Raw genomic sequence first — 17,212 nt, forward strand, 5'->3', positions numbered from 1 at the left:
CAACCTGCATATGTTTGGAGAAATGTATTCCTAAATTCATGCAATTGTCAGTTCAACTTTTTTTAAAAAAGGTTTCACGATTGATGAATTGAATTCAATATAGCTGCAGAAATTATTAAGAGAAAACAAAATTAACATCTTTTGTCATCCTTAAATGACTCTTGATCCATGAAGTCCAGCATTATTGATTCAGGATTTCAGGACTTCAAGCAGAAACTATTTTCAGCCCTACTTGGAAATGCAAAAAGTTGAAGCATCTATAATGTTTTCATCCCATTTTTTTCTTTTAGTGTCCACCTGCTGTACCAGGAACTTTCAAACCATGGTCTGTGGTCGTGTGAATGAAGACGTCTCTAGAAATTAGCTCCACTTATTAAAATAGGTTTTTCTCCAGCGACCAAACAAAGCAGTACCTCTAAACTGAAATCAGAACTGTATTCCGTGTCTACCTTATTGATTGAGAAAGCTTTATAATTTAATTATGGAAGCATCAGTTGATAAAAAAATGTTGTTGTTGATAAATTATTGCAGATGTGATATATAACAAAGGGAGAGAGAGAAAATTACTTTTCTTTTCTTTGTGAAGAGAAAGTTTGCAATGGTTCCTTTAAGCTTGCAGTGAAGATCATGGAAACACTATGTATATGTTTACTTTTCAAGTGCAATCATGCTATCCAGCCTCAAAAATGCATCTTTGGCTGATTTGATGCAACCAATTAATCATCATCACCACATTTAATTTCTTCTTAATCTTTTGGATGGATCATTGAAGATGGTAAGACAGTGAGGAGAGGCCACTGTTTCATTTTTCTTTGGTGTACTAAGGATGAGAGGGGTAGTTTAATGGCTAACAAAGGCACTTTTGACCTCTGTTTTCAGCTTCCTGTTTTTTCAAATTTGCTAGAGTAAAATCAGTATTATTCCCTTAGTCAGAGTGAGGCAATCACCCCAAGGAGGAGATGCGAGGCATATAATGACCCAATACCCAAATCCATGGGATTATTGAACTTGGTGGGGCTTACTTTTCAGTTGACATAAACAGGATATCAGTAACCTATATAGAAAGCTGTTTTTCTCACAACTTTTGGAACATTATCACCAGTTTAATTTGGCTAAACTGAGGATTGTGGGATTTCACAAAAGCACAATTTGAGGAGACATATTAGGGAAGACCGTCTTCCCATATTTTGCCCTATAGTGTTTGTTCAGTGCAGTGTTTGGTGTTTGTTCAGTGCAGTGTTTATTTAACCAAACACTCCACTACATGGATATTGATTTTCTCCCTTTTATCCATTCTATGCTACAGTACTTTTGTCTGTAGGCTAGGGTTATTATTATTGCATTTTGTACTCATGGTGAATATGTCCAAAATCCATAAATTTTAAAACAAATAAAAAAAAATAAAAAACATTGTACAATAAACATATTTTCTATAGATAAGTTAAGGAGCTCTAAAATATTAGAGAAATGGGAAGAATACTGAACAAGTTGATGATACTAGTTCCATTTCAGGAAGAGAAATGTATAGGTGAACTGACTGGACTTCCTTCCTGAAGATGAATTAGTTCATAATATATCTGAAGTGTTTAAAAGCCATCTAGTTTACCATATAACTATTGGGCATTTCTCCCACATCAAATCCCATTGTACTCTTTGTGCTATATAGCTCCTTACATTCTTTTAGGATCTTAGAATCCTAGAATCAATGTCAGATACTACAAACTCACTTCCAAATATTCAGAAACCAGGTAATGGTATCATTCAAAGATCCTGATTTTGTCTTGGACTCTTGGGATGCAGTTTCTGGTTCGGAATGGGACTTTCAGACTCCTACCCTTGACTGCGCCTCCTTCACCTCCAGCCTCCTGCCTCCACCCATTTATAGCCAGCTTTATTCACTCTGGCCAATGGGCCTCTGCCCCTCAAACCCCCACACACAGTTGGGAGGATGCCAGAACCCAGATAAGCCTTGACAAACAAAGATAATTCACGCTTTGCTTCCATCAACTTTGCTGTGCATAATTTGCCTTTTTAAACAGATTTCCTAGCTGTAGCTAATGAAAGGGACCAGAGCTCTTTCCTTCCCCATAAACCACATAACTCACATTGTTCCCTTCTCCATTTCTCCCTGCGTGCCCTAGGATGAAGAGGGGGTGCCCAGCCAGACTGTGCCCTTCCCTAGTTTCTTCCACAGCCACTGGAGCCTCACTCCCACTCCCTGTCAGCTGCTCGACCTTCCCCTCAGAATCAGATTCCAACAGGGGCATAACACCTGTAGTCTGGATCTGGCCTGTGGGTTGCTTACATCTGGCCCACAGGGTTGCCCTGGAAACAGCAACGGACTGGATCATGATGCCTCTGCCAGTAAAAATGGAACTCGGGAGACCTGCAACCCTCTCCAAGCTCTGTTTTCCCTGGCAGAGGGCTGCAGGAGGCCGTTGTGATTGAAAACAGAACTCAGGGAGGCACACACTGCCCTGAGTTCTGTTTTCACTGGCAGAAGGCTGCAGGATGCCATTGTGACCAAAAACACATGTCAAACTGACCACGCCTATCTTGGCCACACCCTGCAGCCCCACTGAGGTCAAACACAACCCTGATGCGGCCCTCAATGAAATTGAGTTTGACACCCCTGGCCTAAAGGAATTACAGTCACTGGGAATCAAATGTTGTATTCTATACACAATTCCAATCTCAGCTGTATTTCTTAGATATGGCCAAAATGTAGAGATCAAATATGGACCATTAATTTATACATAATAGAATACAGAATAAGAGAGTTGGAATGACCTTGGAGGTCTTCCAATCACTTGTTCAAATGGCCAATCTCTTCTTAAAAACCAATATACCACCACTAAATCATCCAGTCATATACGAATAATTTTCACGAACTGTAATGAGTCCCAAAGTTCACCAGAACTGGTAATATATTGGTACTATGCTGAAAGCTGTCCTGCCACAACAGTAATTTTGATAGCTACAAAAGTAAAATTTAAAGTGTTTCTAATTTTTATATCACCTATGGATAGTTCAGGCAGGAATGTATGAATATAACTCCATATTGCAGAAAGAAAAAGAATAATGTGGAAAACACAGAATTCAAAAGGTCATTCAAAAGATTGAATGGAAAACAATGCAACACACCATAAGTGCATCATTCCTTTTATTCAAAACCTTTTTCAAGCAATTAAAATCTAGAGCCTTTGGTCCTGGGCTGTCAAACTTGTGGCCTGCAAACTTGTGGCCCTCACGCGCTGGCCATGCCCTCGCCTGGTTTAGTGAAGGAAAAAAAAATCATAATATGTCACATGATGCCGCCATGATGACGCAAGTTTGACACCCCTGCTCTTGTGGATGCTTCTGGTCTCGTTACCCAACCTGAAAAAAAAAAAGTCATGAAATGATTATGTTAACATGAAAACATGGTGGCATTTCAACCTGGCATTCTTGAGATGTTGAGTTACAAACTTGCTCTTCATTTCACCAGATTGGTTTTCCTTGAATGAAATGCCATTAATAACAGTAGTACAAATGTGCTGCAGACTCCCCTGCAACACTATTGCTGAGCAAACTAATTTAAAATACTTTGATAAAACCCAGCACCTATTTGAAGATCAGGGTGTGCTTTGCAGTTCATTATATCTTCTAGAGTAGCCATTTGGCAAGAGCTTCATTTTAGACAGTCTCCAAACCCTAATGTGCCCCCCAAGGCAAAAAATGGAGAACTTTACATAAGTAGACATGACCTATATGATGGTTATTATATACTTGGACTTTAAAATGCTTTCACAAAATTTATCTCCCAAAGGTTCATGAACCATGTCAACTGGCATCCAAGTAGAATATAGATCCCATTGTTATGGGAGAATGTGAACAGTAGAATTTCCCCAAAGCTTTATATCCAGACAATGCTTTTGATTATTTGCAGATTATTAAGGAGCATAAAATTTAAAAAATGGACTATAAACAATTCCAGAATATTTGGGACCAATAACAGGAACTATTTCTTTGCAAAGCACATAATTACATTATAGAATTTGCTTCCACTAGATGTCAAGGCTACCAGTGTAGGTCCCCATTCTGTAAAAGTCTGAGATTTCACTTCAGTCCAGTTCTGTGCATTCTTCTTTGATGTCTAAAGTAATCCGGAAGTTGTGAATGCTGCAACACTAGAAGTTTTTAAAAAGATGTTGGATAACCATTTGTCTGAGATGGTGTAGGGTTTCCTGCCAAGGCAGGGGGTTGGACTGGAAGACTGTTAGGAATATAAGTCACCTAACAGGTATTTGGGTTAGAAATATATAAACCAGGACAAACATTTTAGTACTATATCTTTAAGGGAATGCAAGAGCATGCAATTGGGTGTGGTTTCTCAAACAGCCATAAGATGGAGCCAGAAATCTGGGTAGTTTAGTCTTAGTCTCAGAAGAGCGTGTGTCTGAGTATCTCTGTTTCCTTCTGTTGGAAAGTATTGCCGTTCCTCCATTTTTCCTAATTGACTGATATTACTGGATTTGATGTAAGTCTGATACTGAACTGTTTTTGACACTGGAATTTGTTATTGAATTATCCCTGGATTGAAAAAACTGACTGATTTACCTGTGAATGATTTTGGACTGCTTATTTTGGACTTTGCTTAAACCTTTCTGGAAGTAAAAACCTACATTTACTGTACAGTGTATCTGTGTGCTCTGTGTGTATTATTCCAACACTACTCTCTATACGTCTCCCTGTATGCGCTCATTCTCCTAACGGGGAATTACCTCAACACTGGTTATGGGCCCAGGCCATACCAGGCTCAGATAACTGAGAGTTAGTGTGAATGCACAGTACTGTATACAGACAGCTGTTTACTGTTGGGTAAACAGTATTATTAACAGTATTATTGTGGGTTACTATCCTGATAAAGATAGCACAAGTCACTTCAACATGTCTATCACTGATAACCCAGTTGGATGGAACAAACTATGTTTCCTGGTCTATGAAGTGCAGTCTACTTCTGCGTAAAGAAGGTTTATGGAATGTAGTTCAAGACCCACCGGATGTAAATGCTTGGGATCCAGCTAATGAGGATGATGCCAGGAAGCTTGCTGACTTTAACCAGAACAATGAACAAGCTCTTTGTATAATTGGACTAACACTGAGTGACCAGCAGCTAGTCCATATTCATAGAGAAGAGTCTGCTGCTAGGTGTTGGGGGAATTTGAAGAGGATTTATGTTCGTGACAGTGTAGGTGCACACATACATCTTACACGTAAACTGTTTAGAGCACGTCTTCTGAAAGGTGGAGATATGTTAGCTCATTTAAACTTCATGAAAAGAATTTTTCAAGAGCTACATGAAAAAGAACTGATATTTTCAGAGCTGCATCAAGTTTACATCATTCTTTCCTCATTGGATGAAAGTTATGATGATTATGTATCTTCACTGGAATTACTGCCCAGAGATAAACTGACATTGACTGACATAAGTGGAAGGTTGTAAGAAGAAGCAAAAAGACGGCTGGATAGGGACCAAATGAGGAAGGAATAACCACAAGAAGAGGATTTATCTTCAATTGCCTATACTGTTAGGAAATGTTTTTCTTGTGGGGCTAGCGGACATATAGCTAGATTCTGTAAGAAAAGAAAAGGACAGAATACTGGCAAACACCAGCAGGCCGAAAAGAATGTTAGTTTAGCTATGTCTAGCAATTCAACTGTAAACCATGATTTGTGGGTTGTTGATAGTGGAGCATCACAATGTATTACTAAGGATGGAAACAGGTTTGTAAAGATGTCCACGAGTACACAACATGTATCATTGGCAAATGGATGGAAGATTAAAGCATCAGGTGAAGGTACTGCATATTGTTCTTGTATAAATGAACATTTAACTATATTATATGTACCTAAACAGAAATTTAATTTGTTATCAGTAAGGGCTTTAGTTAATCTTGGTTATGTAATAAACTTTAGGGGAGATAACTGTATAATAGAGAAAGAGGGTAAAAGTGTCACTGCTACATTAAAGAATGATTTATATGTAATACATGATGATCAGTTGATCAGCTGATGGTCAGCTAACTCAGTTTATAACAATGTTAAGCCACATGATGAATATATACATTTACTACATAGACGTCTAGGGCACATTAATTTCAAAATGCTCAAACAAACTGTTGAATTGTCAGAGGGAGTAAAATTGAAACCTTGTAGCAAGTATTTACACTGTAATGCTTGTAGTCAAGAAAAGAGTAAGGTTACCCCTGCAAACAGACTAAATGGGTTTAAGACTAAAGAACCTTTAGAGGTTGTTTTTGCTGACATAATTGGTCCTAACAAACCAAGTTTAGGAGGTGCCTGTTATATTTTGAGTATTATGGACCATTACTCACGATACGGTTTCTGCTATCTTATGAAAAACAAAACAGAAACATTCCAACATTTCTTTAACTGGCTAAAGTTTGCTGAGAGAAAAATGAAAAGTAAAGTAATTACTTTAGTAACTGATAATGGGACTGAATTTGTTAACAAAAGATTCCAAACTATGCTAAAATTGGCTGGTGTTGAGCATAAACATTCTGCACCTTACAGACCACAACATAACTCGTTTGTAGAATGAAGAGGGCAAACATTACCAGCCATGGCTCGCACTATGTTATCTGATTCAGGTTTACCTGAAACACTTTGGGGTGAGGCCATAATGTGTAGTAACCATGTTTTGAACAATGTAGTTAATACAACAACTGGTGAATTGCCATTCACTCATTGGCATGGCAGAAAACCAAATTTAAGTTACCTACATACATTTGGAGCTTCAGCATGGGTGCATATTCCCTCACAAGTAAGACTGAAAGGGCAAAATAGAGCTAAGAAATTATTTTTTGTGGGTTATGAGGCCAACCATAGATCATTTAGATTCTGGGATCAAGGCACAGCTCATGTTTATTGTAGTGCTAGTGCAAAATTTCTCGAGCATGTTGGGTGGGATAAACTGGAACAGGAATCCAGCAATGATATTATTATTGACATCCAAATAGTCCCTAAAGATGATATCAGTAAACAACAAATAGCTATTGAAGAGGAAGAACAGGAAGAAGTAGGAGAACAGGCACAGGAAGAAATAGAAGAACAGGAGCTGGTGGCACAAGAAAGTCCACCAGTAAGCCCTGTATTACCAAGATACAACCCATGTAACACGACCACCTGATAGATATCAGGCTAGTGTTGTATGCCATGTGAGTACAGTTCCAAGTAATTATAGTGAACTGAAACTGTATCCTGCTAAGGATCAGGCTGCTTGGCAGAAAGCAATTGATAAGGAACTGGAATCATTAAAAAGACTGGAGGTATTCAAAAATGTTAAGTTACCATCAGGTAAACATGCCATAGAATATAAATGGATATATAAGCTTAAGACAGATGGGACTGTTACCCATAAAGCCAGGTTAGTAGCACAAGGGTTCAATCAGACAGCAAATGACTACGATGAGGTGTTTGCACCTAGTCTGAAGGCTACTACATTAAGGGCAGCATTAGTGTGGGCAGCTAAAGAGAAATACATTGTAAATCATTTGGATGTAGAGACAGCATATCTGCATGCACCATTGCAACACACTATATATTTAAATAAACCTTTAGGTCTCAAAAATGATAATACTGATAATAATGATTGCTGGAAATTGATGGTTTGTGGTTTGAAGCAATCAGGATATGAGTGGAACCAATGTATAGTTAAAGAATTAACTAAGATAGGTTTTGTAGCTGGCATGGCTGATCCATGTTTGTTTAAAAGAGAAAATAATGGTGCAATTTCATTATTGTTATTATTTACGATTATTTATGTGACATAGCATTAATCACCAAAACTGAACAAGAAGCTACTGAGATAATTTCACTATTGAAAAAGAAATTTAAGATAAAACGATTAGGAGAAATCAAACAATATCTTGGTTTAAAGATAGATAGAACTAGGGGAAGATACAAGATCTCACAGACAGATAAAATTAACCAATTACTAAAAAGTTTTAAAATGGAACTTTGTAAACCGGCTAAAACACCAATGAGTCAGGAGTTTAGCCATAGTGATGTACAAAGTCCTGTTTTTTATAAGAACATTTATCAGTCTTTGATTGGTAGTTTATCTTATCTCAATAATTGGTCAAGGCCAGATATTGCATACTGTGTTAATTAATTAGCAAGATTTAACGCTGAGCCAACTGAAAGGCATTGGCAAGCTGCTAAACGTGTGTTTATCTGAAACAGACAATGCATTATGCATTGTATTTGGAGCCAAAAGATGAACTGAATTTAACTGCATATGCTGATGCAAGTTTTGCTACAGACATAAATACACAAAAATCTATATCGGCTACTGCTGTATTATTGGGAAAAGCATTGACTGGATGGAGATCTATTAGACAGAAACATTTAAGTTTGTCAACAATGGAGGCTGAATTCTCACGTTTGTCTTTATTATGTACAGATTTAGTTTTGTATAAGCAATTATTAATTGATATGGGAATTAATGTAACAGATTCTATTGTTATTTATGAAGACAACCAATCAGCAATACAGATGGCTTCAAATATTGCTGTTAAAACAAGAACGAAACACATAGATTTAAGATATTTAAATGTGAGACAATGTGTGCAAAGTAAGATGATTAAGCTAGAATACTGTATGTCAGAAAACAATATAGCAGATCATTTTACAAAGGCCCAAGGCTCTATAAGGCGTGCTGTGAAGATTATGGACTTAGAATGTAAGGTTGTATATATTATCTTACCCAAAAGGGGAGAATGTGAGGAATATAAGTCACCTAACAGGTATTTGGGTTAGAAATATATAAACCAGGATAAACATTTTAGTACTATATCTTTAAGGGAATGCAAGAGCATGCAATTGGGTGTGGTTTCTCAAACGGCCATAAGATGGAGCCAGAAACCTCGGTTGTTTAGTCTTAGTCTCAGAAGAGCATGTGTCTGAGTGAGTATCTCTGTTTCCTTCTGTTGGAAAGTATTGCCGTTCCTCCATTTTTCCTAATTGACTGATATTACTGGATTTGATGTAAGTCTGATACTGAACTGTTTTTGACACTGGAATTTGTTATTGAATTATCCCTGAATTGAAAAAACTGACTGATTTACCTGTGAATGATTTTGGACTGCTTATTTTGGACTTTGCTTAAACCTTTCTGGAAGTAAAAACCTACATTTACTGTACAGTGTATCTGTGTGCTCTGTGTGTATTATTCCAACACTGCTCTCTTTACGTCTCCCTGTATGCGCTCATTCTCCTAACAGGGAATTACCTCAACAAAGACCTCCAAGGTCCCTTCCAATGTTGTTATTCTATTCTATCCTGTTTCCAGAAATGCATATGAGGTCCCAGAGCAAACTTCTGGGAAAAGCAAATGCAGCAAAGTCAAATCGAAAGAAATGGCAAAGACTTTTCTTCTGCATAAGGGATAATTCACTAAACATCTGTTCTTCCAGCCAGTTATATGTCCTCTGGATCTTGGAGTCCATGAACTTGGGCATCTGGATGTTATCTGAAAATCCAGTCCGGAGCATTAAATGGTGTACTTCATTGCCAAGAAAACCAAACATTATGATATAGTCATATTGAACAAGACATGGATGACACAGCTTGACTAAGGGTGTCCACTCAACACTGGCATTCTTCAATCCACTGTACAAGATATAGTCAATGAACTCTTTGAAGGTTTGATTGTCTGCCAATCGATGCATGTAAGCAGACATGAGTCTATGGAAAGGATCCCTAATGAAAACCACTTTTGTGTAGGCTTTAAGCAGAGTTTCCATTGATGTCAAATTGTATTTACTCAAGGCCATTTTGTTACCAAAGTCCTGGTGATAGGGCACAGGTGCCTGCAATGTGACATTTTCATTCTCCAATATCACTTCCAACAGCTTCTCCCACTCTTCCACTCCGGTGGCTGGTATTTTGCAATATAGGAAATTAAGGTTGTGATTCACTGCAATAGAAGAGAGTAGTTGGGAAGCTTCCTTTTGGATAGCTGGAAGCTTAGTGAGTTTGCTCTTTTTCCTGCAGAAAGACCGCAATGTCTTTTTTCTGACCTGCTGAATATGTAGCAGAGCATCAAATGTGCGGGGTACATCCATCTCCTCTTCGTTGGTCAAATGGTCTGTAAACATAGGATGGGGAAAGCTATTCAAGTATGTGTAGCATCAGCTGCTTGATAACATTTGTGCCTTTAGTTCTAATAAGGGCCTTTTGGCCACAGAGATACTTATGACTACAAGCTCCCCCCTTTCTTTTTTTTTTTTTTTTAGTTTCCTCCAGTTGTGCCACTGAGTAAGCAATAACTTTGTTTCCTAACTTTTGGGGGACAAGAAACTTACACAAATAGTTTTAAAGGATCTGGTATGGGCTTAACATAGCTTTTTCCAAAACAATCTGATCTTATACCAAACTAGAAAAAGACCCCAAACCCACACCTCCTCTCATAAATGTTGCATGGCCCCACCCAAGCAACATGTGAGGCAGACCCCATTCAACAATTTGCTTTCCTGATACGATAATGTCAAACCCCAGATATTAACAAGTTTATCCTTCCCTACAATAGTTTGCTGGGAGGGAGGTTGTTGAGCATATTTTCTCCTACTATCAGTTGCCAATCAAATAATGAACACTTGAAATAAATACCTAGTGGGTTTGTTTATTTTACTGCTATACTATATCAATAAAGTTACATTTTTATATTATTAAGATACTATTTGAAAAGGAAGAGGAGGATAAGTTACTCTATCACTATTATTTGTTCATTCTATGTTACCAGGTCACTAAAATGAATCCTCTGCTATGGAGCCAGGATTCATTGGCAATGAATTGTAACGGATATGTATGTCTGTATAAAAAAGAAAGAATATGGCAGATTTAAAGGAGTTTTTCTTCAATTAAGCCATACTTGTTAGAGATGGTTGACATTTGTTTTAATAAATTTATTAAAATTTCCTTGGCTTCTATTGCAAGACACCTATTAAATACCTTGATTCTAAGAACATAGGAAAGTGTCTTCCACCACCTATATTTTCTCAACACATGTCTCTGGCTAGTTAAGGCAGCTTAGTGTTGCTTTCAGATCAGGGAGGGGGGTTGTGGTATCTTACCTTGCTGCTGAGGGATAGAGAGATGATGGTGCCACCATAACAGGGAAATAAAGCCTACTAAAATTAAGATGATGGCTCGAGGGAAAAATCGCATTGTCTTGTCTGTCCTACCCAAGGGAGAGCGGCTGAGGAAAACATACAACAATCGCCTGAAGCACTGTCCACAGAAACACTCTTGGATGTTTATTCTGGGCTGCAGTAATATGAAAATAAGGTTAAAGTACTGTTTGAACATGCCTGGACTTTCCTTGCTGATATAACTGTCACAAACAAAAGGAAAGAAAAAACCCTATCCCATGTTACACTGTTGTCTTTCTGAACATGACTGAAAAACCCACAACCACATTCAGCTTTAACCCTACCTCGCCCAAAAAACTTTTCTTAAATCTGTTTTTTTAAATTCTAGCAAGCAGCAATGTAACCGGATGCTGATAAAAGTTGTAAGAAGGGACATATATATAACAAATGAATCCAGGGAATAGTTTTCTCTATTAACTAAGGACCGAAGCAAGGAGTGTTGTCTTTCTTCTGGGCATATCATTGTCTCATAAATATGAGCTTTCCAGGTTTTTGCTACAAAACGATGTTATATAATCAAAGAGCCAATGGCTTTCCTTAGCTAAAAGTAAAGGATTCACCAAAATCTTCCCAATGGACACTTCTCAAATATGATAAATTGCAATTCCTATTGTCATCAGTTAGAATGGCTAGAGAAACTGGGAAGTATTGTACAGTACATCAGGAAAGCCCCCCCACACCCCAAAAGAAAAGATTGGTTTGCAACTGAGATTTTTGATAACAAGTCCTTCAAGGAAATATCTATTTTTCTTCAGCTTCAGAAACTGTGTTGGGGCAGATCCCTTTCTATATAACTACTAAGTACTAAGGATCGAAAAAAGACAACAAAGGAACAAGAATAACTTAATTGTTTTTAGAGTAGTTGTATCAAGCTAAAAAAGTTCAGTTAATTACTTTCTTAAATACCCTTAATTTTACTGAGATCATGACCGAGAACTCAGTTAATATTTTGTACATGCAGTACTTAGAATTAAAACTGGAATCCCATCCACTAGTAGAACTCAGCTGACATTTTTATACCCCCCTCTACCAATTAATACATTTAACTATCTATATAATGAGCATAACTAGTGACAAGTCTCATCCAGCAAAACCTCTTTGGATAGGGAGAGGATGAGAAATCATCTACTTGCACTCAAGACAGCTGCTCCTCATGAGAAGGCCATAGGACATTGTTCAACTCATAAGTTTGCTCATCAGGAGATGAGGAGATCCATCAAGCTCTCAAGCCCAGCAGAGCTTATATGAACAATGGGTTAATTAAAAAATCATTTTCTAAACAGTTTTGGAACATAGCTATTTTAAAATTAAAAGAGATCTTCTGAACAACTTTGAAAAACTACTGGATGGGTGATCCATTCCAGAATAAAGGGGGAAAAAAATAAGGAACAATTTAAAAAATTTAAAGAATATAAATAAATAACAAAAAGCTGGATAACAAATTTAAATAGTTTGAAACAAAGAAACCAGACAAATTTGAAATATTTGATCCCATGTTTGGAATATTATGACTTTTACTTTAAGATTTTTGAAATAATTAAAAACAAAATAATATCCTTGTGGAAACACAAATTGTTTAGTCTTTCAAGAGAGAAATGATTGGTTTATTTATTTTTTAAAAGAAGCAAAAAGAAATTTGAGTCAGACTATGTGATTACAAAAAGGAGACACTAGATGTGGCTAAAGATTTCTGGTAGAGGAAAAAGAAGAAAAGTCTGTTTTCTATCTTTTTGAATTTGATAACCAGGAATGAAAAGATGACAGATAAAAGTATTACACTAGGGACATTTCAAAGGCTTTTTTAAAGAAATGTGAAAGAAGCTTTGCAGGTACAATAACAACAATATATGCTCATGAAAAGATCTTAAAGAAGAAATGAAGGATGCAATGGAGAATAACTTGGAAGAATTTACACATTGCCAGAATGAAGAAATAAAACAAAAACAAGCATATATATGGAAATAGCAGAAAATAAAATAGAAGTTTTGAACTGTAAGACAGAGATGAAAACTAAAATGCAAATACAAATGGTAAGGCAAGGGATGAAAAACAACCTGGATAATGACTCATTACTGGATTTACAAAAGTGGGCTGTTAAAGTCATAAAAAAAATCCACCCCCTGGATAATCGAGATTATCATAATTTAAGGATAAGTGAAATATATGTCAAAGTTAATGATGTCTTTATAAAGCAGCTTTCCTTTTTGGTCTACTGATTGGACATATATTGATATATGGACATATATTTCTTTCCTTAAAAACTCTAAAAAAATTAAGATCCTCCTAAGCTGCCAGTTTTTCTAACAGCACAGCTTTAAGAGAAAATATAATGTTCGCATTAGTACTATAATGGACCACTACAAAGATAAAAATGCCATGTCACAGCTAAGAGGAAGAAAAATAAATTTTAGTTATGATTCATCTGATCATATGTTGGTTTGCATAATGGATTCAAACACATATAAAAATCCTGTAAGGAAGAACAGGCTGCCCTCAAGGAGCTTAATACTGCCACCACATGGGACATTCCTTGTTCTGAAAGCATATAAAAAAAACAAATGGCTATGGCACTTTAAAACAAAATTTATAAAGAAAAGAAAATTCTTTTGGACCACTCTGTTTGATGTAATTATTTTTTTCTCCTTTCTTTTTAATCTTATTATTTATTTACACAATGTAGAGGCTGCATCAGCCAGGACCTGTTTGTAAATTGAAATAAAAACATACTAAGAAAATGTTTCTCAGAATCAGTTCTTCAGTCAGAAGCAAGCCATATTTCAGGAGATAAGATACAGCTTTACTCTACATTCATGGAGAAAATGGGAAATGGACAATAAGGCTGAGGCTTAGCAGAGTTGGACTTGGTCAATGCTTGGGAAGCAGACCACCAGGGAATCTCAGGGCTATAGGCTAGATTGGGAAGTCAGAAAGCATCCTAGAAGGGAAAGGTAACAGCAAATTGGAAGAGAATATTTGTAGCTCATGGTTGAACTGTGGGGTCCTTAGTGCTCTCTGAACTTGCTTGTTTTCTTGCAGACTTTTCATTGCCCAAGTAGATAATATCATCAGCGTGGAGAACACCAAGGACTCCACACTAATAGCAAATAATTCTATACTATTGGTAAGAAAACTGTATGGCTGTGTTTATGAGGTCACCAGAAGTTAAACTTCATTTGGAGAATTCTTCACTTCTTAATGGGGGAAGAATTTGTAACAATTACTTTATATGTTACAGATGTGTGTGTGTAAGAGAGAGCACAAAGTTGCTGTTGTAGAAAAGAAATGAGAAGAGGGGATTTATGTATTTTATCGTGAGCTCTTAAATGAGATGTGGGATTAAAATAAACAGGGCAAAAGTGGCTTAATTACTTGACATTCTCAACTCCCACTGCTACTCTAATAATCCCAATAGGGAAAAAGATGAAAAGGAAACAAGTTAGGCTGCTACGTAAATCAGAAGTAGCTCAGCTGGAGCTGGGAGTATGTTTTAGCCTTATACGATGAACAGTTGCAGGAACTGGGCATGGCTAGTCTAGTGAAGAGAAGGACCAGGGGAGACATGATAGCAGTGTTCCAATATTTGAGGGGCTGCTACAGAGAGAAGGGGGGTCAAGCTATTTTCCAAAGCACATGTAGGCCAGACAAGGAATAATGGATGGAAACTGAACAAGGAGAGATTCAACCTGGAGAAAAGGAGAAATTTTCGGACAGTGAGAACAATCAACCAATAGAACAGCTTGCCTTCAGAAGTTGTGGGAGTTTCATCTCTGGAAGCTTTCAAGAAGAGACTAGACTAGAACTCCTCCCATGGAGCACATTACCTGACCCTTATAGGAAGAACACCAGCAATGTAATAAACATTCAGTAGAGATTCTTGCAGATCCAAGAGAATGTTCTGGATAATTTTCCTCTATTGCATGTACAAAAGAAACTTGTTAAAAGCTTGAAAGATTTTTCTGAGATGGGCAAAAAAAGAAAAGAAAAGAAATCAAATTCTAAAAGACACTAATGATCAAGATTATTAAAAGTAAAAGGAAGGAATATAAAGCTGGCTTATTTGATCAAGGTTAAAGTAGACATTTACTTTATTTATTTATTATTATTTTTATAAATAACTCAAGTCACTGAACATACTCCTTCCTCCTCCCATTTTCCCTGCAACAGCCCTGTGAGGTGGATTGATTTGAGACAAAAAGACTGGTTATCCAGCCAGTTTTCATGTCTAAGATGAGATTAGAACTCATGGTCTCCTGGTTTGTAGTTAGGTGCCTTAACCACTAGATCAAACTGATTCTCAATATGTTGTATAAATATGTTGTCTTTTCTAGTAACACTTTCTGGACTTTTACTGACATTCTGACTGAAATAACAAGGATTTCAGGATATGGTTTATAAATATGAGAAGGGATATGGGAAGAAGAGATCATTTGTTGCATTTTATATAAAGGTGATATATTATTAAAATTGTTTATATTTCTTGTGATAAAGGGAAAATAATTTCTTTAGATACTTTCCCTTTTCTTTACCATATTCTAAATTTTTTTTTCTTACCTGACCTTCTGCCTTTTCTTTTTCTTTTTTTTTAAAGGTTTGTATTAATTTTTATTGTTGCAATGTAATTTTTAATAAAATTACTATTTTTAAAAAAGAAAGTTTCAAACAACAGCTTATTCAGGAAGTAGTTAAAGCAGCTCATGAGTCACTTAACCAGACGGAATATAAAAAAAATGATCTGGTTCTGTCACTATTCTAAAAATGCGGCAGCATATTGGCTTCCCAGAATATGACTCCTCGACCGGTAGTGACTACATATGCTTCACACAATGCTTTCTTCAAAAATATTTTTTCCTTATCTCTCTGTTTTTTCCCTCACCCACAAGTAGATTTATTTTATTTTCCTAAGATTATGTGCTAGAATTCTTCAGTTTTCCTGAGAAGGTGAAGCTATCCAGGCTTTTGAAGCCATATTTCCATTTCATTTCAGCAGATTAAGTCGTCAGTTTTTCTCTGTTTCCAAGTAGTTCCTATAATACAGGATTTTTCTCAAGCTCTTATTGAGAACTAAAATTTACAGTTTCTTGGTTTGTAATCAGGGGCCTTAATTACTAGATCAAACTGATTCTCAACATACATCAATATGGTTTACAGACATGAGAAGGAATATGGGAAGAAGTGATCATTTGTTGCATTTTAAACAAAGGTGATACATTATTAAAATTGTTTAAACTTTATCTGATGAAGGGAAAAAATTTTTTTAGATACTTTTCTTTTTCTTTACCATATCCCTTTACCATATCTTATTTTTTTCTTATCTGACCTTCTGCTTTATAGTTCATATAATACATGATTTTTCTCAAGCTCTTATCAAGAATCAAACTGGAAGAATATTTGTTGTGTTATTTGGCCTTGTGTGTTTTTTTAAAGAATTATTCAATGCTGGGAAGTGAATAGGATGATCTGAATGATATGGGTTCTTCGAGTTCATGCTTCTGTCCAATTTCCTCTGGAACAATTATAAGGCAACAAATGGAGAGAACCTATCAGGTTGTACTTCTTCTCAAGAGAATGGGGGAAGGTCTTGTTGCATGAGGAGTATATCCTTACCAATATTTAACCCTACTCATCTTTTGCAACATCTAACAAAAGAAACTGTGTTTGTGTACGATCCAAAATCACACACACCCTAAGAAATAATTTATCTTCAAATAAAAGTTAAAATGGATATGTTAAAGATTGTGAGTCTTAACATATGTTCAAGTCCCTCCTCCAAGTCCTCCACAAAGATGTGTAAATTTTTAACTCAGTTTCAGGATGCTACTAGACATGCACTTGGCTGTCCCCAGATCAAAAACACATTGCCTAATATGTGTACAGTCTAACGTGAGCAAATGTGGCAGAAAGGATGGCTCATCCCTCAGCAAACTGGTGCTATTGTTTCAGCCAGCAAATACTAGAATATCTCCCCACCACTCTTGAAATTACTTAACTTGCCAAAC

The 17,212-nt window shown here is 36.6% G+C and overlaps 2 protein-coding genes across 2 annotated transcripts in view; one reads left to right on the forward strand and one right to left on the reverse strand.

The window, feature by feature from the left end:
* XDH (xanthine dehydrogenase) overlaps window positions 1-4,679 on the forward strand; it is a 60,660-nt gene extending 55,981 nt beyond the window's left edge. The window contains exon 36 of the mRNA XM_026695637.2: window positions 291-4,679. Within this exon, the coding sequence (XP_026551422.2) occupies window positions 291-341 (51 nt within the window). The 3' untranslated portion in view covers window positions 342-4,679. The remainder of the gene's footprint in view (window positions 1-290) is intronic.
* LOC113433212 (carbohydrate sulfotransferase 9-like) lies at window positions 3,147-11,465 on the reverse strand. Its single transcript, XM_026695641.2, has 3 exons — window positions 11,139-11,465; window positions 9,296-10,153; window positions 3,147-3,378 (listed from the first exon to the last, which is right to left on the reverse strand). Exons 1-2 carry the CDS (start codon window positions 11,371-11,373, stop codon window positions 9,336-9,338), a joined length of 1,053 nt encoding a protein of 350 aa, XP_026551426.2. The 5' UTR covers window positions 11,374-11,465; the 3' UTR covers window positions 3,147-3,378; window positions 9,296-9,335.
* Window positions 11,466-17,212: the final 5,747 nt, after the last annotated feature.

Source organism: Pseudonaja textilis, chromosome 1, assembly GCF_049901715.1.
Source record: "Pseudonaja textilis isolate UNSWEBS1 chromosome 1, rPseTex1.2, whole genome shotgun sequence".
Classification (NCBI taxonomy): domain Eukaryota; kingdom Metazoa; phylum Chordata; class Lepidosauria; order Squamata; family Elapidae; genus Pseudonaja; species Pseudonaja textilis.